The sequence below is a fragment of the Nerophis lumbriciformis genome, linkage group LG29, assembly GCF_033978685.3.
Source record: "Nerophis lumbriciformis linkage group LG29, RoL_Nlum_v2.1, whole genome shotgun sequence".
NCBI lineage: Eukaryota > Metazoa > Chordata > Actinopteri > Syngnathiformes > Syngnathidae > Nerophis > Nerophis lumbriciformis.
Window position 1 is genome coordinate 35,474,754 of NC_084576.2, and position 23,948 is coordinate 35,498,701.

General features: G+C 40.1%; 1 protein-coding gene across 6 annotated transcripts in view; it reads right to left on the minus strand.

Annotated features, from left to right (window-relative positions):
- The window catches only part of cd2ap (CD2-associated protein), a 105,232-nt gene that overhangs the window by 70,711 nt on the left and 10,573 nt on the right, over nucleotides 1–23,948 (minus strand). For 5 of the 6 annotated variants that reach the window (XM_072911938.1, XM_072911937.1, XM_072911936.1 and 2 more), the window contains exons 2-3: nucleotides 15,738–15,895; nucleotides 2,720–2,888 (exon numbers count right to left, since the gene is read on the minus strand). In XM_072911938.1, the coding sequence (XP_072768039.1) occupies nucleotides 2,720–2,888; nucleotides 15,738–15,895 (327 nt within the window). Of the gene's footprint in view, nucleotides 1–2,719; nucleotides 2,889–6,444; nucleotides 6,587–15,737; nucleotides 15,896–23,948 lie in introns of those variants that run through there. The other variant, XM_061924419.1, reaches the window with a different exon arrangement.

Sequence of the window (23,948 nt, forward strand, 5' to 3'; positions counted from 1 at the left end):
GACCTGTTGTAAAGTGTCTATTCTTATTGGAACAAAGCAGTGATCAGAGCTACAGACATGTTGTAAAGTGTCTATTCTTATTGGAACAAAGCAGTGATCAGAGCTACAGACATGTTGTAAAGTGTCTATTCTTATTGGAACAAAGCAGTGATCAGTGCTACAGACATGTTGTAAAGTGTCTATTCTTATTGGAACAAAGCAGTGATCAGTGCTACAGACATGTTGTAAAGTGTCTATTCTTATTGGAACAAAGCAGTGATCAGTGCTACAGACCTGTTGTAAAGTGTCTATTCTTATTGGAACAAAGCAGTGATCAGTGCTACAGACCTGTTGTAAAGTGTCTATTCTTATTGGAACAAAGCAGTGATCAGTGCTACAGACATGTTGTAAAGTGTCTATTCTTATTGGAACAAAGCAGTGATCAGAGCTACAGACATGTTGTAAAGCCAATCAGGAACAAATAGAGTGGACTGGTCTGACTGGTGGAAGCGGTTGTAGCCAAACTGAAAGCAGCCATTGCTTGCACATTGACTTTGTACACAGACATAAGGAGGAGGAGTCATTGAGCATCATGCTTTTCTTCTATTTCTTTTCATTCTTGTGTTTTTACATAACATTTTATATTCGCATAACAACTTTGATGGTCATTTGTTGTAAGTCTTTACTACAATACAGCTAGTGACATATAAGGTAAACACGTCGATAAAAGACAGATTGATAAAATGATGCCACCTTAGAAAACGAAAGTAAACACGTCGATAAAAGATAGATTGAAAAAATGATGCCACCTTAGAAAACGAGCCGTTTGAGGCGGAACAAAAGTAAAATTGCACAGCTGTGTTACTGTGAAGGCTGGAAGTGCCCTGTACGGTGGCCTGGAAGGGCAAGACCGTTTACAATCCATTGAAACAATTTACAATTACAGACAACAAAATGACAACAGACAAAACACTTCACAATTCTAGAAAACACAAAAGCCAAAACAATTTTCAAATGTCATAACCCGGAAAGGGAATGTCCCAAATTACAAGCAACCAATCTATTTCATGTAAAGCGACTTTGAGTACTTAGAAAAGCGCTATATAAATCCCAGGTATTATTATTATTATTATTATTATTATTTCTTTTCTCACTCGGGCTCTGCGGACATGAACACAACCATTGGCTGATGAAGTTAGGAACATTCCTTTGACGCTTTCTTCAACTGTAAGTTAGTTGGACTTCTGTGTTTGTGATTTGTGAAATTGTAAGTGGTTTGGTGCAGAAAGCAGGAAAGGAACGTCTGGGATTGACAGCCAAATCTTTTGTTCATGTTCATGTCTGCAGAGTCCGAATGAGAAAGTAGCGACTTGATTTAGCTCTCAGTTTGTGAATTGGGACATTCCTTTTCTGCTTTGGGAAAGTCTTTTGTCTTTCATTTTTGGGTTTTATGACATTTTTCAGTGTTTCATCTCGTTCATTTGTTTTCTGATTTGTTTAAGTTGCTTTGTCTTATTCTGTGTGTTTTATGAAATTGTATGAAGTGTTTTGCACCATTGCCTTGTTTTTCTTCCATTGACAGCTGCTAGGTTTTTGAGTGGGGAGATAACTTGAGAAAAACAAATAAATTAATTTAGGACATGCTGTCCTGTCTGTTCTTTGAGTTTGCATTGGGGGGTTTGTCCTGTGTAGCATTAGCTTCCTAGTTTGTTGGTAGACTTAAGTTGCTGTTTCCACATTCTTTAGTTTGGGATTCAAATCGATCCAAGTATGTATTGTCAATCAAAATTGAGTTTTCCACTCTCTGCGGTGTAATCACAATATATTATATAAAAAAACAGGAACAATATTCCACTGCTAATAAATATACAGTAAAAACTATTTTAAAACATCCAATGTAAAAAAACGTATGTAATAGAGGCGATGAATGAGCGGTCTCAGACACATGATTTCCTCAGACAAATGTTCCCTTTCCTCACAATGACAACATTTCACTCATATTTCTGTCAATTTTGGAGATATTCCACGTCTACCAGCAAATTCTGTTTTCATTGGCCAGTTCTGCAATCCCGTCCGCAATTACGTTAACGTAGAAATCCTGAGGTGAGTGATTTGGGATACGGGAACTGTGTCAAATACATGTGTTGGCCTATATTCATTCAATACCATATCACAGCACATACCATTATTTTGTAGAGTAGAAAAGGCTTGATCAAGTGAAATGACAAACAGAGAACAATGAGAAACACTCACCTTATAGCAGAAAAGTACAAGATTTAATTTTGTAGTGTGGAATGTTAGAAACATTTAGTCCAGTGAAAATACTCAAAGAGCAATGGTAGGCATGAGAAACACTCACCTTGTGACAAATTTACAAGTGGAATGTTAATTTGTGTTTTGGCGACACCTAGTGGTCATGACTAAAAATGAAGCATGTCTTTACAGCAAGTTGTACATGCTCAAGTCAAATAGAAGGAATATTTGGATGATGTGATCAGGCCATGGAGCTCTGCAGGACTACTTGTATTGGATCTTATATCTGACATTTTAGATACAATCATTTGGGTTTTTTCTGCTAATATTGGAGCAACACCCAATGTTACATGGGGACACTCCTCTTGGTGACATCCTTTACTTCTGGTGGACGTGGTGGTGCCTTATTGATGTTACTATTTAGTTCAATGCCTTTAGCATCAGGGTGTCAAATATATGAAAAAGGTGAAGTGAGGATCAATCTTACTCTTCATGGCAGCTGATGGTCGTGGCTGGAAGCCACCAGTTGGGAGGCCAATGGTGCTCATCCTCTGAACCAAGTTGGCCACAGTCCCTGAAGATTTATCTCTCTTCACAGGCTGCTGGGGTTCTTCTTTGGGTTCATGTTTTGCTTCCTTGGCCTCCTTCTTTACTTCCTTAGACAACAGAAGTGAGAACAATTTTAAATAAGAACTTTGCCTTGATTTGTTTAGTAATTTGATTTCAAATGTAAAAATGTCTGCTGGAGCTAAACATTTTTTACAATATTGTACACAAAAACACTTTTGTACAAACATGACAACAAGTATTTGATCCACTACTCATTTTATAAAGTGTACCCCCTTACAAAGATATTACAAGTCCAGAATGGTAAGTTTGTTTAATTGAGTGAAACTAAATTGTCTCACTTTTTCATCCAATTTCAACCATTGCACCATCAAAACATTCCTTTCAGTCAGGACATTCAAGCTATTCTTGTTTATATACTAGAACAATTCCCAGTTTCCCAAAACACCTCTTCTCTATTTAAAAAGGTTACATACATACCTAAATCACAAGTGTCTCAAAGGGCTGCACAAGCCACAACAACATCTTTGGTTCAGATCCCACACACATTCACTTATATATCTCATATTCCACATTTTCCAGGAAATTCTCATGAAAATGAAAGGGGATTGTGGAAGTTGAAAAACTCCCACATTTTGAAGCGTTCCATTATCCACACTCCACTTACACTGGACATACAATATTATAGTAACAGAAGATAAACATACTACAACAATAAAAACAAATAAAGGAAATACAAGCAGAAACATACAAATCAAATCAATACAAATTGTACAAAAAACTCTCTAGAATATTGAATGTCCATCCAGCATGCAGGTCTGGCTCACCAATGGTTCCACAGACCGAAAATATGACAGAACTGCGAGTCGGGTTGTTTCCATACACAAAACTATGAGAAGTGGACAGATGTTTTCAAATGTATTTACAGAGAAACATACAGTGTTAAGGTGTACAAACCCCGTTTCCATATGAGTTGGGAAATTGTGTTAGATGTAAATATAAACGCAATACAATGATTTGCAAATCCTTTTCAAGCCATATTCAGTTGAATATGCTACAAAGACAACATATTTGATGTTCAAACTCATAAACATTTTTTTTTGCAAATAATCATTAACTTTAGAATTTGACACCAGCAACACGTGACAAAGAAGTTGGGAAAGTTGGCAATAAATACTGATAAAGTTGAGGAATGCTCATCAAACACTTATTTGGAACATCCCACAGGTGTGCAGGCTAATTGGGAACAGGTGGGTGCCATGATTGGGTATAAAAGTAGATTCCATGAAATGCTCAGTCATTCACAAACAAGGATGGGGCGAGGGTCACCACTTTGTCAACAAATGCGTGAGCAAATTGTTGAACAGTTTAAGAAAAACCTCTCTCAACCAGCTATTGCAAGGAATTTAAGGATTTCACCATCTACGCTCCGTAATATCATCAAAGGGTTCAGAGAATCTGGAGAAATCACTGCACGTAAGCAGCTAAGCCCGTGACCTTCCATCCCTCAGGTTGTACTGCATCAAAAAGCGACATCAGTGTGTAAAGGATATCACCACATGGGCTCAGGAACACTTCAGAAACCCACTGTCAGTAACTACAGTTACCTACAGGACCAAAGAGGAAAAGAACCATCCGGATTGTTATAGGCGCAAAGTTAAAAAGCCAGCATGTGTGATGGTATGGGGGTGTATTAGTGCCCAAGACATGGGTAACTTACACATCTGTGAAGGCACCATTAATGCTGAAAGGTACATACAGGTTTTGGAGCAACATATGTTGCCAGCCAAGCAACGTTACCATGGACGCCCCTGCTTATTTCAGCAAGACATTGCCAAGCCACGTGCTACATCAACGTGGCTTCATAGTAAAAGAGTGCGGGTACTAGACTGGCCTGCCTGTAGTCCAGACCTGTCCCCCATTGAAAATGTGTGGCACATTATGAAGCCTAAAATAGCACAACGGAGACCCCCGGACTGTTGAACAACTTAAGCTGTACATCAAGCAAGAATGGGAAAGAATTCCACCTGAGAAGCTTCAAAAATGTGTCTCCTCAGTTCCCAAACCTTTACTGAGTGTTGTTAAAAGGAAAGGCCATGTAACACAGTGGTGAACATGCCCTTTCCCAACTACTTTGGCACGTGTTGCAGCCGTGAAATTCTAAGTTAATTATTATTTTCCCAAAAAAAATAAAGTTTATGAGTTTGAACATCAAATATGTTGTCTTTGTAGTGCATTCAACTGAATATGGCTTGAAAAGGATTTGCAAATCATTGTATTCCGTTTATATTTACATCTAACACAATTTCCCAACTCATATGGAAACGGGGTTTGTATTTACAATAATAATAATATTAATAATAATTTGGGGGCGGTATGGCGTAGTGGGTAGAGCAGCCGGGCCAGAAACCTGAGGGTTGCAGGTTCGCTCCCCGCCTCTTACCATCCAATTCGCTGCCGTTGTGTCCTTGGGCTGGACACTTCACCCTTGCCCCCGGTGCCGCTCACACCGGTGAATGAATGATGAATGAAGGAGTTGTAAAAATTAATGATGGGTTCTCACTTCTCTGTGAAGCGATTTGAGTGCCTAGAAAAGTGCTATATAAATCTAACCCATTATTATTATTATTATTATTTACAGAGAAATATACAGTGTTAAGGTGTATTTACAGAGACATATACAGTGTTAAGGTGTATTTACAGAGAAATATACAGTGTTAAGGTGTATTTACAGAGACATATACAGTGTTAAGGTGTATTTACAGAGACATATACAGTGTTATGGTGTATTTACAGAGACATATACAGTGTTAAGGTGTATTTACAGAGAAATATACAGTGTTAAGGTGTATTTACAGAGACATATACAGTGTTAAGGTGTATTTACAGAGACATATACAGTGTTAAGGTGTATTTACAGAGACATATACAGTGTTAAGGTGTATTTACAGAGACATATACAGTGTTAAGGTGTATTTACAGAGACATATACAGTGTTAAGGTGTATTTACAGAGACATATACAGTGTTAAGGTGTATTTACAGAGACATATACAGTGTTAAGGTGTATTTACAGAGACATATACAGTGTTAAGGTGTATTTACAGAGACATATACAGTGTTAAGGTGTATTTACAGAGACATATACAGTGTTAAGGTGTATTTACAGAGACATATACAGTGTTATGGTGTATTTACAGAGACATATAGTGTTATGGTGTATTTACAGAGACATATACAGTGTTATGGTGTATTTACAGAGACATATACAGTGTTAAGGTGTATTTACAGAGACATATACAGTGTTATGGTGTATTTACAGAGACATATACAGTGTTAAGGTGTATTTACAGAGACATATACAGTGTTATGGTGTATTTACAGAGACATATACAGTGTTAAGGTGTATTTACAGAGAAATATACAGTGTTAAGACAAAATTTGAATCGCCGACTGGAGCTGCTGACTGGTACTTGGCAAATGTGTTGTCTAAGGATCAATATGAAATAAATAATATAAAATAAAACATTTTTGATCAAAGGGTTAATAACTATGCTCTCTCTGTATGTTAACTGTTCTCTAATGTACTTGGAAAAACAAGCAATTTTGGTGGAACAAACGGGAGTTTGGCCATGACTGTACTTACCTGCATATATATTAGCAGGTATATATGCACCCCTTTATAGATATGCAACACATACAAAATAAACTATAAACCTTGTAAATTATAGTATAATACATCATAGTTGTTTGTTTTTTAATAATAACTCAAACATTTTCCAAACCATGACCTCATGGCGAGGTATGTGGTGAACCATGAAGATGCTGTAGCAATACTTCTTTAATACACACTCTTTCATCTTCTATCTTTTGTGATGTCACTGACTGCTGATAGAGAGGCAGGAGTGTGACATTTGATTCCAGGGTAAAAACAGCAACTTAAATACCTCCTTCTGCACTGTGTTTCCTCATGTACAGTTATTGGAAAGTAGAAAGAAGCCAAGATGCATGTGTTGTTGTGGTAATGTTTGACATATCATTTGGCAGAAGGACCAGCATGATTCTATTGCTAAGTCCCCTGAGCAAAGAAAAACATTTCCTATTGTCTGTTAGTAAAAAGGAATGTCTTTATTTTAAACAATATACTATGATCCCCCGGGTGATTCCCTTGTCCTACTGAGGACTTCAACGCTCATGTTGGCAACGACAGTGAAACCTGGAGAGGCGTGATTGGGAAGAATGGCCACCTGGATCTGAACCCGAGTGGTGTTTTGTTATTGGACTTGTGTGCTCGTCACAGATTGTCCATAACAAACACCATGTTCAAACATAAGGGTGTCCATAGAGTATGGGGTATCGGACTGTCCGATTGTGGCGGTCCGCTCCCTGTATGATCAGTGTCAGAGCTTGGTCCGCATTGCCGGCAGTAAGTCGGACACGTTTCCAGTGAGGGTTGGACTCCGCCAAGGCTGTCCTTTGTCGGTTTGGTGGCTGCACGATTAGGTCTCTGCTTTTTGGCCAGGATCTTCAGCTCTCACTGGATCGGTTTGCAGCCGAGTGTGAAGCGACTGGGATGAGAATCAGCACCTCCAAGCCCGAGTCCACGGTTCTTGCCCGGAAAAGGGTGGAGTGCCATCGGGTTGGGGAGGAGACCCTGCCCCAAGTGGAGGAGTTCAAGTACCTTGGAGTCTTGTTCACGAGTGAGGGAAGAGTGGATTGTGAGTGAAGAAGAAGCTGAGCCGGAAGGCAAAGCTCTCAATTTACCGGTCGATCTAAGTTCCCATCCTCACCTATGGTCATGAGCTTTGGGTTGTGACCAAAAGGACAAGATCACGGGTCCAAGCGGCTGAAATGAGTTTTCTCCACTGGGTGGCGGTGCTCTTCCTGAGGGATAGGGTGAGAAGCTCTGCCATCCGGGAGGAACTCAAAGTAAATCCGCTGCTCCTCCACATGGAGAGGAGCCAGATGAGGTGGTTCGGGCATCTGGTCAGGATGCCACCCGAACGACTCCCTAGGGAGGTGTTTTGGGCACGTCCGACCGGTAGGAGGCCACAAAGAAGACCCAGGACACGTTGGGAAGACTATGTCTCCCGGCTGGCCTGGGAACGCCTCGGGATCCCCCGGGAGGAGCTGGACGAAGTGGCTGGGGAGAGGGAAGTCTGGGCTTCCCTGCTTAGGCTGCTGCCCCTGCGACACAACCTCGGATAAGCGGAAGAAGATGCAAGGATGGATGGACTATGATCTCCTTCACCTGAATTAAGGCCGGAAAATATGAAATATCTGAAATCTGACAACTTTGGCCAAGGAAGGTGACATTGGCAACTTGCCTTTGGCACATGTGAACACACCTATTTACTGGATGTATGCTTGAGATAATGCACTACACCTGCTATTCTGTTTGAGCAGGTCTCCACTCCCACCTTTGCAATCGGGCCCATGGAACGTCCCAGAGATAGTATTCTCTGACAATAATCTTTAATTATTCAAAATGTGCAAGTGGTTGAAGAAGTGGTGCAATTGTGCTAGCCATTGACCATGACTACTACGCCTGGTGGAATGTGCGTAGAATTACTATATCAGGACTATTCAGACAGCCTTTCCCAACTATGATTATTCAAAAAACAAAACAGAAAGGTGAAGTGTGTGGTATAAAACCACACAACTTGCCCACTGAATAACAGTGGGTACGGACAGTAGTCAGACCCCTTTAAATTTTCCATTCTTTGTTTCATTGCAGCAGTTATCTAAAGTCACAAAAAGTTTGCAAACAATTCTACATTTCAGTTATTTTCTGTCAAGATGGAGTTTCCTCTCGGGTTGTTAATGATAAACCGATGCGACCGAATATCACACAATTAATCTCCTTTTGGACTTTGTGTGATTTCTTCTGGGGGCTAAAATATATTATATTACTATAATTTGTTTTCATGTAAAAAAAACAAAACTAAAACATATTTTCAAGATGTGGCGGTAATAAAAATGCAGTTAAATTAAGTGGAAACCCTGTAATATATTTGTTTATGTATATGTGTACCGTATTTTCAGACCATAGGGAGCACCGGATTATAAGGCGCACTGCCGATGAGCGGGTCTATTCAGGTCTATTTTCATACAAAAGGCGCACCGGATTATAGGGCGCATTAAAAGAGTCATATTTTTATGATTATTTTCTGAAAGTAAAAGACTTCCTTATGGTCTACATAACATGTAATGGTGGTTCTTTGCTCAAAATGTTGCATCCATGATGTTTTACACATCACCTTCAAGTCACTTTCTGACAGTCTGGGCACTGTGAGGATCATGTTTTTTGATTTCTCCAGTGCCTTTAACACCATTCAGCCAATTCTGATGAGTGACAAGTTGCTTAGGATGGGTGTCAGTTCATCCATTGTCTCCTGGATCACTGATTACTTGTCTGACAGGCCCCAGTTTGTGCGTAGGGGAGCTCCCTGTCGGATACTGTGGTCAGTGGTGTAGGTGCTCCACAGGGGACCGTCCTGTCCCCTTTCCTGTTCACCCTGTACACCTCAGACTTCAAGTATAGTTCCAGGTCCTGCCACCTGCAGAAATACTCTGACGACTCTGCTGTGGTCGGGTGTATCAGAGAGGGACGGGAATTGGAGTACAGGACACTGATCGCTGACTTTGTGGAGTGGTCTCAGGCGAACTATCTGGTCCTTAATGTGGACAAGACCAAGGAGCTGGTCATCGACTTCATGAAGAGAGTGACCCCGGTGGAGCCCATCAAGATCCAGGGCCGGGAGGTGGCAGTAGTGGAGCAGTACAAGTACCTGGGAGTCCACTTGAACAGCAGACTGGACTGGAAGGACAACTGCAAAGCTGTTTACAAGAAGGGCATGAGCAGACTCTTTTTCCTGAGGAAGCTTAGGTCCTTTAATGTGTGCAGCAAGCTGTTGGAGATATTTTATCAGTCTGTTGTGGCCAGTGCCCTGTACTTTGCAGTGGTTTGTTGGGGGAGCAGCACCAGCAAAATGGACTCAAACCGGATTGATAAACTGATCCGAAAAGCCGGCCAAACTATTGGCACGCAGTTGGAGGCGTTTGTGTCAGTGAGGGACAGGAGGACACTGGACAAACTGCTGGCCATCATGGACAATCCTGCCCACCCACTCCACCTGACAATTAAGGGACAGCGGAGTTCATACTCCAACAGGCTCCTTCAACTTCCTTCCTGCACTGTGCCATTCAACAACTCCTTCATTCCATACTTCATCCAGCTGTATAATCACTCGCCATACAGCAATAGATGACATCTGCCTATTACCTGACATGTTAGCTACTTCTCTTTCTTTATAATGTTTTTAATGTCTATTTTCTATTTCCTGCTGGATCTACTCTCTATTGTATGCTGCTGCTGTCACATATACTGTATATACTGTAATATTGTACATGGTCATTGGTATACAGGTAAAAGCCAGTAAATTAAGAATATTTTGAAAAACTTGATTTATTTCAGTAATTGCATTCAAAAGGTGTAACTTGTACATTATATTTATTCATTGCACACAGACTGATGCATTCAAATGTTTATTTCATTTAATTTTGATGATTTGAAGTGGCAACAAATGAAAATCCAAAATTCCGTGTGTCACAAAATTAGAATATTACTTAAGGCTAATACAAAAAAGGGATTTTTAGAAATGTTGGCCAACTGAAAAGTATGAAAATGAAAAATATGAGCATGTACAATACTCAATACTTGGTTGGAGCTCCTTTTGCCTCAATTACTGCGTTAATGCGGCGTGGCATGGAGTCGATGAGTTTCTGGCACTGCTCAGGTGTTATGAGAGCCCAGGTTGCTCTGATAGTGGCCTTCAACTCTTCTGCGTTTTTGGGTCTGGCATTCTGCATCTTCCTTTTCACAATACCCCACAGATTTTCTATGGGGCTAAGGTCAGGGGAGTTGGCAGGCCAATTTAGAACAGAAATACCATGGTCCGTAAACCAGGCACGGGTAGATTTTGCGCTGTGTGCAGGCGCCAAGTCCTGCTGGAACTTGAAATCTCCATCTCCATAGAGCAGGTCAGCAGCAGGAAGCATGAAGTGCTCTAAAACTTGCTGGTAGACGGCTGCGTTGACCCTGGATCTCAGCAAACAGAGTGGACCGACACCAGCAGATGACATGGCACCCCAAACCATCACTGATGGTGGAAACTTTACACTAGACTTCAGGCAACGTGGATCCTGTGCCTCTCCTGTCTTCCTCCAGACTCTGGGACCTCGATTTCCAAAGGAAATGCAAAATATGCATGGTTGGGTGATGGTTTGGGGTGCCATGTCATCTGCTGGTGTCGGTCCACTCTGTTTCCTGAGATCCAGGGTCAACGCAGCCGTCTACCAGCAAGTTTTAGAGCACTTCATGCTTCCTGCTGCTGACCTGCTCTATGGAGATGGAGATTTCAAGTTCCAACAGGACTTGGCGCCTGCACACAGCGCAAAATCTACCCGTGCCTGGTTTACGGACCATGGTATTTCTGTTCTAAATTGGCCCGCCAACTCCCCTGACCTTAGCCCCATAGAAAATCTGTGGGGTATTGTGAAAAGGAAGATGCAGAATGCCAGACCCAAAAACGCAGAAGAGTTGAAGGCCACTATCAGAGCAACCTGGGCTCTCATAACACCTGAGCAGTGCCAGAAACTCATCGACTCCATGCCACGCCGCATTAACGCAGTAATTGAGGCAAAAGGAGCTCCAACCAAGTATTGAGTATTGTACATGCTCATATTTTTCATTTTCATACTTTTCAGTTGGCCAACATTTCTAAAAATCCCTTTTTTGTATTAGCCTTAAGTAATATTCTAATTTTGTGACACACGGAATTTTGGATTTTCATTTGTTGCCACTTCAAATCATCAAAATTAAATGAAATAAACATTTGAATGCATCAGTCTGTGTGCAATGAATAAATATAATGTACAAGTTACACCTTTTGAATGCAATTACTGAAATAAATCAAGTTTTTCAAAATATTCTAATTTACTGGCTTTTACCTGTATATTGTATATATGTTATTGACATAATATAATATATCTGTATATATATTATTCTGTACACATATGTATATATTCGTATATAAGTTAGATTTTTTACCGCTATATTAGTCTATTTATACCTGCATTGTCCTTTCTATCCTTACACTTTCCATCATTGTAACTGAGCTACTGTGTTGAACAATTTCCCTTGTGGATCATTAAAGTTTGTCTAAGTCTAAGTCATCCGTAGCTCACTAGTGCAACAACAACACCTGAAATGTGTCCCGTGATCGGAACTCTCTAATAACTAAAGTGCCTTGGGTGAATAATGTCAACTCACTACAGTTTTTAGTGCTTTGATAGCTAGTCTACTGACAGATATAAGTAAGAACTTTACACTACTTTATATTAGAAATGGCAGCAGTGGAGGATGAATGTCACATAACAAGAAGATAGAGAAAAAGAAGAAGTTAATTGACTACAGAATCGTCACGTACTACAAAGGCGGATGCCCGCAAATTTTCAGGACTTATGCAGATCCCAAATACAGATCAGCAGGTACCAAAAGGTAAGGATAAGGTAAGCCGGATTGTAGTCAACTGGAGGCGTGTCTGAATGAAATTAAACAATGGATGTCCGCTAACTTCTTGCAACTCAACGCCAAGAAAACGGAAATGCTGAAAATGCAGATTATCGGTCCTGCTAGACACTGACATTTATTTAATAATACCACCTTAACATTTGACAACCAAACAATTACACAAGGCGACTCGGTAAAGAATCTGGGTATTATCTTCCACCCAACTCTCTCCTTTGAGTCACACATTAAGAGTGTTACTAAAACGGCCTTCTTTCATCTCCGTAATATCGCTAAAATGCGTTCTATTTTATCCACTAGCGACACTGAGATCATTATTCATGCGTTCGTTACGTCTCGTCTCGATTACTTAACGTGTTATTTTCGGGTCTCCCTATGTCTAGCATTAAAAGACTACAATTGGTACAAAATGCGGCTGCTAGACTTTTGACAAGAACAAGAAAGTTTGATCAAATTACGCCTATACTGGCTCACCTGCACTGGCTTCCTGTGCACTTAAGATGTGACTTTAAGGTTTTACTACTTACGTATAAAATACTACACGGTCTAGCTCCGTCCTATCTTGTGGATTGTATTGTACCATATGTCCCGGCAAGAAATCTGCGTTCAAAGAACTCCGGCTTATTAGTGATTCCCAGAGCCCAAAAAAAGTCTGCGGGCTATAGAGCGTTTTCTATTGGGGCTCCAGTACTATGGAATGCCCTCCCGGTAACAATTAGAGATGCTACCTCAGTAGAAGCATTTAAGTCCCATCTTAAAACTAATTTGTATACTCTAGCTTTTAAATAGCCCCCCTTTTTTGGACCAGTTGATCTGCCATTTCTTTTCCTTTCTCCTCTGCTCCCCCCTCTCCCTTGTGGAGGGGGAGACACACAGGTCCGGTGGCCATGGATGAAGTGCTGGCTGTCCAGAGTCGGGACCAGGGGTGGACCGCTCGCCTGTGCATCGGTTGGGAACATCTCTGCACTGCTGACCCGTCTCCGCTCGGGATGGTTTCCTGCTGGCCCCACTATGGACTGGACTCTTACTATTATGTTGGATCCACTATGGACTGGACTCTCACAATATTATATCAGACCCACTCGACATCCATTGCATTCGGTCTCCCCTAGAGGGGGAAGGGGGGGTTACCCACATATGCGGTCCTCTCCAAGGTTTCTCATAGTCATTCACATCGATGTCCCACTGGGGTGAGTTTTTCCTTGCCCTTATGTGGGCTCTGTACTGAGGATGTCGTGGCTTGCGCAGCCCTTTGAGACACTTGTGATTTAGGGCTATATAAATAAACATTGATTGATTGAAGAAAAGTTGCTTTTGCGTAATATTGCAAAACAAAACGCCAGATGATATGTCTGCTAATAGGTGCCATTTTGCGGTTCTTATACACACACCATAATAATACTCGAATGTTTATTAATGACTACCATCTACTGGTCACACTTATTAAACCATGTACCAAATAAAATAGCTTCGAGGTCAGTAAGCACAACCAGTATTATGCCATACATTAGGACCCTCCGGGTTATAAGGCGCACTGTCGATTTTAGAGAAAATGAAAGGATTTTAACTGTGAGTTATGTAATGTGTCTTCAGTGGCACTGTAAATCACTCCATTAACCAGAAATGTTACACGCATGAACAACAGCAAAAGCAAAAACAAACATTTACATAAAATCATACGCTCCACAGTAGAAGATACATGTCAACTAATCCTGGTCAGTCAAAGCAGAGAAGTTTAGAACTTTTCATTCCAAGGCGTGTCTCATGACGTTTAGCAATCCATGAAGTACAAGTGCCAGTGGCTGAGGTTAGACCAAAGTTCAAGCACCAGCACTGCTCTTCAGCAGATTAACAAGCCAAGCACAGTGACAAACCCAGTCTCCTGAGAAGATTACCCATCTTACTATCATTAAGGATTTACAGCTTTCAAAAAAGCAGCAAACTGAACCGTCAGGAGATTATTTACTGTACTTTTACAGCCACTACGTTTCCATGCACTAAATTAGTCACATTTTTTGTATTTACACACCTATATGTGAAGTCCCAGTATCTATTGGTCATAAGCTATGCGCCTTATTTCCTTTTGGCGCGCATTATTGTATTGCCAGAAAATGTCCCCCTACATCTTCCTCAATTGATGTACTAGCATTTATTTGGGCAGAAATATCACAGATTACATTACAAAACAGTAGTTAGACTGTATGTGACCCCGCAGCTCTATTTTGTGAAGCCGGAAGTGCGTGGTAGGTTTGAGAAGCTGTCTTGTTTGACATGTTTTGAACAATTGTATAAAGAAGTGACTCTAGACTTCCTGCCCACCACGTTGCCTTTCTGCTGAGCTGTTATTCCATCTTACTAGACCAGTAACAATGGACATTTGATGTTTTCAATATGGACACTCCAGCAGACTAATGCTACAGTGGTGACGTCTCACTTTGATCGAAGATGAAAATAGCCTTGTCTTCTCGGGCCATGGCTTTGGACCTGGGCTTTCTGGAATGTACACTTTATTTTACCATTGCTGCTTGCTATTTTCTAGCTTGTGGCACATCAGTGACTAAACACAGCGCCATTTTGCCATGCTACGGAATGGCCCAAGGGCCAGAAAAAATGTGTGCGTGTTAATTCAATACTGTAGAGTTGACCAATGTTGTCAAAATTACAAGGCTAAGGCCTTGTATAAATTGAGGCCCCGCCTCCCGCAAACTGACCAAGCAAGTCCAATACAAGAGAGCTCACTCCATTCATTTTATTCCCGCTATTCCTGCCCAATCACGGACTGAGTTGATTTCAATTTGTTTCAATGTTGTTTTGAGGTAGAAGCTCAGTCCTAGAACCAATTGAGTTGGTAGGTTAAATGGTAAATGGGTTATACTTGTATAGCGCTTTTCTACCTTCAAGGTACTCAAAGCGCTTTGACACTATTTCCACATTCATCCATTCACACACACATACACACACTGATGGCGGGAGTTGCCATGCAAGGCCCTAACCACGACCCATCAGGAGCAAGGGTGAAGTGTCTTGCTCAAGGACACAACGGACGTGACAAGGTTGGTAGAAGGTGGGGATTGAACCAGGAACCCTCAGGTTGCTAGCAGGGCTACTCTCCCAACCGGTGGTTGAGGTCTGGAAAACTAAATCTCAGATGCAGAGGCAACTGATGGCTTCCTACATGAGCATATTAGTCTCCATGTTTAGCACAGATCCACATGAGCATATTAGTCTACATGTTTAGCACAGATCCACATGAGCATATTAGTCTACATGTTTAGCACAGATCCAAGCGTAGTGAAAAAGAAAATTGCATTTATATGGTCAACTTTTTTTAACATGCTTTCACTCACCTTAACAAAGTTGTCAGGAAAGAGTCCGTGTTTACCGTTGAGATCTCCCTCCATCCAGCCATCCTCCTCGATGCAGCGGACATTCTTTATGATGTCACCAGGTCGCAAGGTCAGCTCATCTTCATGGAGCGCTTCGTATTCAAACTCCACCACAACCTCTGTTCCAGACGCAGGATGAAAAAGAAAAAGAAAGAAGAAGCAGAGAAAGAAGGGAAGAAAGACAAAAAGGATGTTGAAAAAAAAAACTACATCCACAGAGAATATGGTGATTTGGGCTTCAGTTCAATACTTCTGCCATCACACAAATCAAATGATGCACCCTCTATGCAGCTTGTTAGCTTTACAACTGTTGCACACATTAAATGATGCACCCTCTATGCAGCTTGTTAGCTTTACAACTGTTGCACACATTAAATGATGCACCCTCTACGCAGCTTGTTAGGAGACAACTGTTGCACACATTAAATGATGCACCCTCTATGCAGCTTGTTAGGAGACAACTGTTGCACACATTAAATGATGCACTCTCTATGCAGCTTGTTAGGAGACAACTGTTGTACACATTAAATGATGCACTCTCTATGCAGCTTGTTAGGAGACAACTGTTGTACACATTAAATGATGCACTCTCTATGCAGCTTGTTAGGAGACAACTGTTGCACACATTAAATGATGCACTCTCTATGCAGCTTGTTAGGAGACAACTGTTGTACACATTAAATGATGCACCCTCTATGCAGCTTGTTAGGAGACAACTGTTGCACACATTAAATGATGCACCCTCTATGCAGCTTGTTAGGAGACAACTGTTGCACACATTAAATGATGCACTCTCTATGCAGCTTGTTAGGAGACAACTGTTGTACACATTAAATGATGCACCCTCTATGCAGCTTGTTAGGAGACAACTGTTGCACACATTAAATGATGCACCCTCTATGCAGCTTGTTAAGAGACAACTGTTGCACACATTAAATGATGCACCCTCTATGCAGCTTGTTAAGAGACAACTGTTGCACACATTAAATGATGCACCCTCTATGCAGCTTGTTAGGAGACAACTGTTGTACACATTAAATGATGCACCCTCTATGCAGCTTGTTAGGAGACAACTGTTGTACACATTAAATGATGCACCCTCTATGCAGCTTGTTAGGAGACAACTGTTGCACACATTAAATGATGCACCCTCTATGCAGCTTGTTAGGAGACAACTGTTGTACACATTAAATGATGCACCCTCTATGCAGCTTGTTAGGAGACAACAGTAGCTTTACAACTGTTGCACACATTAAATGATGCACACTCTGTGCAGCTTGTTCAGACACAACTGTTGCACACATTAAATGATGCACCCTCTATGCAGCTTGTTAAGAGACAGCAGTAGCTTTCCAACTGTTGCACACATAAAATGCTGCACCCTCTGTACAGCTTGTTAGGAGACAGCAGTAGCATCACATTTTTGATGAACAAATCCTAGTAGGGCACTACTTGGGCATCTCCTGAGATACAATATTTATCGCAATTATTGAATTATTTCATTAAATATGTGTGTCAAGTTGTTTTATGCAAACCAATACTTAACATGATTTGTGGAATTGTTCAAGTTTCATGCATAGATGCACATAACAGTATTGAAAAGCCTTGAAAATAATACAAGAATAGTAAAGTATAATATTTACTCTTCTTTAAAACAAACATTTAGCAATGCTCAAATCCTCAGTTAATAACAAAAAGACAAAAGAACAAAATCTAAAATAAAGTCCCCGGTTTAAACATCAGCAGCAAGTTGAAAACAATGAACTTTGAACAATAATGTTTGTAGAAGAGCAAGGTGTGAAGTGCATGATGCTGTGTGGCAGGTGACAACATTGTTTCAGTGTTTCCTGACTGGGAAGTTCCTACACCCAGGTCATTGTTTCTTTTTGAAGTGTCTCCATCTGTCTGCCATTGTTGACGTGTTACAATCACCACACTGCTGTCATCAATGTGTTGTCCCCAGTTTACTACTTCATTAGCCACGTGTACATTGACAACATGTATTTCATTGGGATTACAATGTTACTGTGTACACGGACCCTGAAAAAAATGATCTGATTATTACGTGCATTTCATGCATCACACCTTAAATCAGAATATTTTACTTTGACATGCGCAGAAGCTAACAAACGGAAAGATGTGTTATTATTTATGCTTTGGCGTCATCTTTTGGATGAGTTCACTCACTGCAAGTATTGACTATTGTGTTTAACTTTGTAAAGCACTTTACGTTGCGTTTCTTTTATGTATGAAAAGCGCTTTATAAATAAATGATAAATGATAAATGGGTTGTACTTGTATAGCGCTTTTCTACCTTCAAGGTACTCAAAGCGCTTTGACACTACTTCCACATTTACCCATTCACACACACATTCACACACTGATGGAGGGAGCTGCCATGCAAGGCGCTACCAGCACCCATCAGGAGCAAGGGTGAAGTGTCTTGCTCAGGACACAACGGACATGACGAGGTTGGTACTAGGTGGGGATTGAACCAGGGACCCTCGGGTCGCGCACGGCCACTCTTCCACTGCGCCACGCCGTCCCTAAAATCGAGTCAATAAAGCTTGATTTGATTTGATGATTTGACTAAGCAGTGACGTCCACTGTAAACAAACATGGCTTTGTGTATTCTGCTTGTGTAACGTTACACGGTACTTATTTATCATTTTTTCCTTCTATTCACTACTTTTGTTTTACCGCTCTTTTTGAAATGGCGCTGTTCCGTGCTTGTTATGTTGTGATTATGTACGGATTGTGGCGCATCTATGTTACCACATTCTGTGTACGTGTTTGAAGCTAACAGTTAGCACTTGAATTAGCTGCAAAGTCATGAACAAAACAGCTTGTTAGGACGACAACTGGATCCCTTCTTTTATTGTTACATCCACACATGACACTCCAAACCATACATTTGTTTTTGCTGGAGTCGTTTGAAGCAACAAATTCTACAGCATCTGTACATGTTGAATGGCGAGAGACAACAGCAAGACAATGGCTTCATTCACTATTACATTTAATCCCACCTCTACCCCCATCAAACACATGCGCACTAACAATCATTCTAACCCAAATTTCTGAAGATGTGTTTTCATGTGCTCCAATCTCAATGACTATCGGCATCAACCACCTGTCTCGGTTAGAATGACATTTTGATCCAATGTGTGTGATTGGGTCAGAATGAAAGCATGCATGCTAACTTCATTTCACAACACATGTACACACCTGCTTGGCCAGAGACCTAGCATAAAAAATAGAAATCTATTGTTACCAATTAGGTCATTCCTGATAATAAGACCATGCTACTTTTGTGTTAAACAAGTACTTTGCAGGTAGTCGAAAAAAAGGTGCATTCAAATAAACTTAAAAGGACTTATCTTTTGTACTTTTAGTCGATTAAAATTACTGTAATTTTAGCTGATTAATATGTGATGTAATCTAGTTGACTAAAACTAAATGAAATTCCATCCATCCATTTTCTACCGCTTATTCCCTTCGGGGTCGCGGGGGGCGCTGGAGCCTATCTCAGCTACAATCGGGCGGAAGGCGGGGTACACCCTGGACAAGTCGCCACCTCATCGCAGCACAGATAGACAGACAACATTCACACTCACATTCACACACTAGGGCCAATTTAGTGTTGCCAATCAACTTATCCCCAGGTGCATGTCTTTGGAGGTGGGAGGAAGCCGGAGTACCCGGAGGGAACCCACGCAGTCACGGGGAGAACATGCAAACTCCACACAGAAAGATCCCGAGCCCGGGATTGAACCCAAGACTACTCAGGACCTTCGTATTGTGAGGCAGATGCACTAACCCCTCTCCCACCGTGCAGCCCCTAAATGAAATTAGATAACTTAAATGTTAATACTTTGTCAAAAAGACTAAAACTATATTACAAAATTATGTCAAAATCAACAATGAGGGGAAGTGCACTTTTTGGGTAATGTTGCATTACAACCATGATCATTATGAAAGACATGACATTCTAAATATTAAGTAAACGTAAATAAAAGTCCGCTTACAGAGGGGAGGCAATGGGAGCTCCACTATTTTGCCCATAAAATCCAATAAATACCCATTGAATTATTATACTCCATTTACATTTGGTGAGTGAAATATTAAGAAGAATGAGTGATATTGTTATTGTAAGTGCTAATGCAGACCAACTGTTTATAGCGGCGATGTGATCATTCCGTGTGTTTACATCATGGAGTGGTCTGCTGCTTCCTTGCTTCCCTGCTCCATGGAACTTTATTCTAGATCATAAATCATGCCTCTCACCTGGACATGAGACGTCTGGGTAAGTAATTAAAACAAGTTGGGACACTGACAGCCATTTCAAACCCGGAGTTGGCGAGAAAGACATGAAAAGCGATTGTTCTCCTGGTCCCCCACCCCGTTTCTTCACAAGAATTATGAGACATTTTTCATCTAAAAGGAAATATATTAACATCCAACAGTCGGCATCCTAATGACATCATACAGTAAGTGATGTTTTATTATGTTTAACGGCTCTCATAAAGTCTGCACTGAGCATAAATAAGTGATATTGAAATAATAGCAAACCCTGTGATGCATTGTTTTACATTAATGTGCCGCGTATGCTTAAAATGATCAAAATATATAAATAATATATGTTATTATAAATGTTACTACATAACATATATACTTACATCATGTATATAAAACCCTAATTGAAGTGATATTTAGGGGTTTTATAGCCAGAATTGAACGGCTTCCCTAGGCTCCATTGTAAGCTGACTTTTAATCACATTTATTTACTATTTAGAATGCAAAAAAAACATCAATCGTCATATCTCTCATAATGATTGTGAACAATAGGCAAAATTCCAAAAAAGGGCAATGTTGGATACCAAGTGGACAGCTCAGGCTTTTAGCTCGGTAGCTAGCACGCTGCGCTCTCATTCAAAGGGCCCAGGTTAGAGTCCCAGGCTGAATGGAATCAGGGGCTGAACCAGGCGGGAATTTTGGCGGAACTTGTTTCATGCCTCTGGACATCGAATTTAAAGCTTCTAATGCCATTCAAGGACCTCATTTTCGCAAAATCTATTTAGTGAGTTTTAATGCTTTTTAACCCCCCCGAACTACCCTATTAAATACCAATAGGTTTGTATGTTTATTAGTTTAAAAGACACCCGCAGTGGTAGTGGCATGTGGTGAGAACAGAGATACTATGTACACGTCTGTGCACTGGGTTGTATGCTCTACTTTCTGTTCTACTTTCATACCCTTTGTATGGATTTATTTATTTAATTACCATTAGGTTTGTATGTTTAATAGTTGAAATGACATCTGAACTGGCATGTGGTGAGAGCATAGATAATATGTACACAGGGTTGCTACAGCACTTGTATGGTCTACTGACAATGTTTCGTTTCTACTTTCATACCCTTTGTATGGATTTATTTTAGGAGCAAAATGCCAATGAAATGGTGGAAATGTGTACTTGCACGTGTGCTCCATGTTTATTTGTTTCTACTCTCACAATTCATGTGTGAGTGAAATGCTCCCACTGTACAGACCTACACAGCAAAAGGATAAAAGTCAGTCATTTGCTGTTTGTGTGATGCAGACTGACTCGCCAGGTAGGACATGTTTCTTTCTCCTTTGCACCAAACTTCTCCCTTCTGGTGCTTGGAGGTTTTCATTTCATTTTGTCCAACAATTGAGAAACCACATGTTTGAAGCCAGTGAAGTTGGTTTGGTATTTACTACATCTGTTTACTAGTACTATTCAAGTTTGCTGAGACACAACATTTAACCAATGAAGTTATTTTTCATATTAGCAAGCTGCCCCCTGTGTTGTCCACCAATATAGAATCGCCTAAAAATGACAAAAAATTTATTTTCACTGTCCAAGTGAGAGGTTGTATTTTTACAGCAGAGCAAAAGTGTATAGAATGCAGCCTACAATACAAGACATGTTGGACATGTTCAAACACGGCTGAAATATCCTCAGCCATTTGCCAAGTGAGGAAAGGCATACCTTCATGGAAGTAGAGTCTACAACATGGAGTGCTGTATAATATCCATATGATTGGTGACAATACTTCATATGATTTTCTAATGACAACACATGCCTTCTGGTCACGTGACGCACACACTAACAATTTGGAGTTGAGTAGAGTCAGCACGGTGGCACAAGGGTTAGTGCATGTGCTTACAATAGTTACAAGCATGTGCCTACAATAGTTACAAGGGTTAGTGCATGTGCCTACAATAGTTACAAGGGTTAGTGCATGTGCCTACAATAGGAAAATGGATGGCTGGATAGAGTTCATTGCAAAATATGTGGAAACTGTCAGCACACCGACCCCTAGTATACACTGTCCAGAAGTAAGACCCCAAGTATACCCTGTCCAGAAGTAAGACCCCTAGTATACACTGTCCAGAAGTAAGACCTCTAGTATACACTGTCCAGAAGTAAGACCCCTAGTATACACTGTCCAGAAGTAAGACCCCTAGTATACACTGTCCAGAAGTAAGACCCCTAGTATACACTGTCCAGAAGTAAGACCCCTAGTATACCCTGTCCAGAAGTAAGACCCCTAGTATACACTGTCCAGAAGTAAGACCCCTAGTATACACTGTCCAGAAGTAAGACCACTAGTATACACTGTCCAGAAGTAAGACCACTAGTATACACTGTCCAGAAGTAAGACCCCTAGTATACACTGTCCAGAAGTAAGACCCCTAGTATACACTGTCCAGAAGTAAGACCACTAGTATACACTGTCCAGAAGTAAGACCACTAGTATACACTGTCCAGAAGTAAGACCACTAGTATACACTGTCCAGAAGGAGGGCTGGCACTAAAAATACTTTTCATACTTTTTTAAATTGTTGTGACATTTTTATGTATAAAATATCCATCCATCCATCCATCTTCTTCCGCTTATCCGAGGTCGGGTCGCGGGGGCAGCAGCCTAAGCAGGGAAGCCCAGACTTCCCTCTCCCCAGCCACTTCGTCCAGCTCCTCCCGGGGGATCCCGAGGCGTTCCCAGGCCAGCTGGGAGACATAGTCTTCCCAAAATATGTTGAAAAAATAAATTATATACCTAATACATACATATACATATATATATACACATATATATATATATATATATATATATATATATATATATATATATATATATATATATATATATATATATATATATATATATATATGTTAGGGCTGCAACTAACGATTAATTTGATAATCGATTAATAATCGAATAAAAGAGACAAACTACATTTCTATCCTTTCCAGTATTTTATTGGAAAAAAAACAGCATACTGGCACCATACTTATTTTGATTATTGTTTCTCAGCTGCTTGTACATGTTGCAGTTTATAAATAAAGGTTTATAAAAAATAAAATAAAAATAAAAATAAAATGAAATAAAATAAAATTGCCTTTGCGCATGCGCATAGCATATATACAACAAATCGATGACTAAATTAATCGGCAACTATTTTTATAATCGACTTTAATCGATTAGTTGTTGCAGCCCTAATATATACTGTGTGTGTGTGTGTGTATATATATATATATATATATATATATATATATATATATATATATATATATATATATATATATATATATATTTTATTTATTTTTTTTTTATTTTTTTTTCAATATTTATTTAAGTTACATTTTTGCTTACAGAGATGAAAATCCATCTTGTTTTTGTTTTCTTATTTAGGATAATTAAAAGTTATTTACCTTCCAGGTACAGTAATGAGAAATTAAAGTTAATCCATATTCCACCGCTTATATTATTTTAAATGGTTACTTGCATTATTATTATCGTATATATTGTGATTACATTATTTAACATTATGATCACTGTATCAATCAATCAATCAATGTTTACTTATATAGCCCTAAATCATACTTGCCAACCTTGACACCTCCGATTTCGGGAGGTGTGGGGTGGGGGGGCGTGGTCGGGGTGGGGCGTGGGCGTGGTTGGGGGCGTGGCTAAGAGGGGAGGAGTATATTTACAGCTAGAATTCACCAAGTCAAGTATTTCATATAAATATACAGTATATATATATATATATATATATATATATTTATTTTACTATGCATGTATATATATATATATATATATATACTGTGTATATATATATATATATATATACATGCATAGTAAA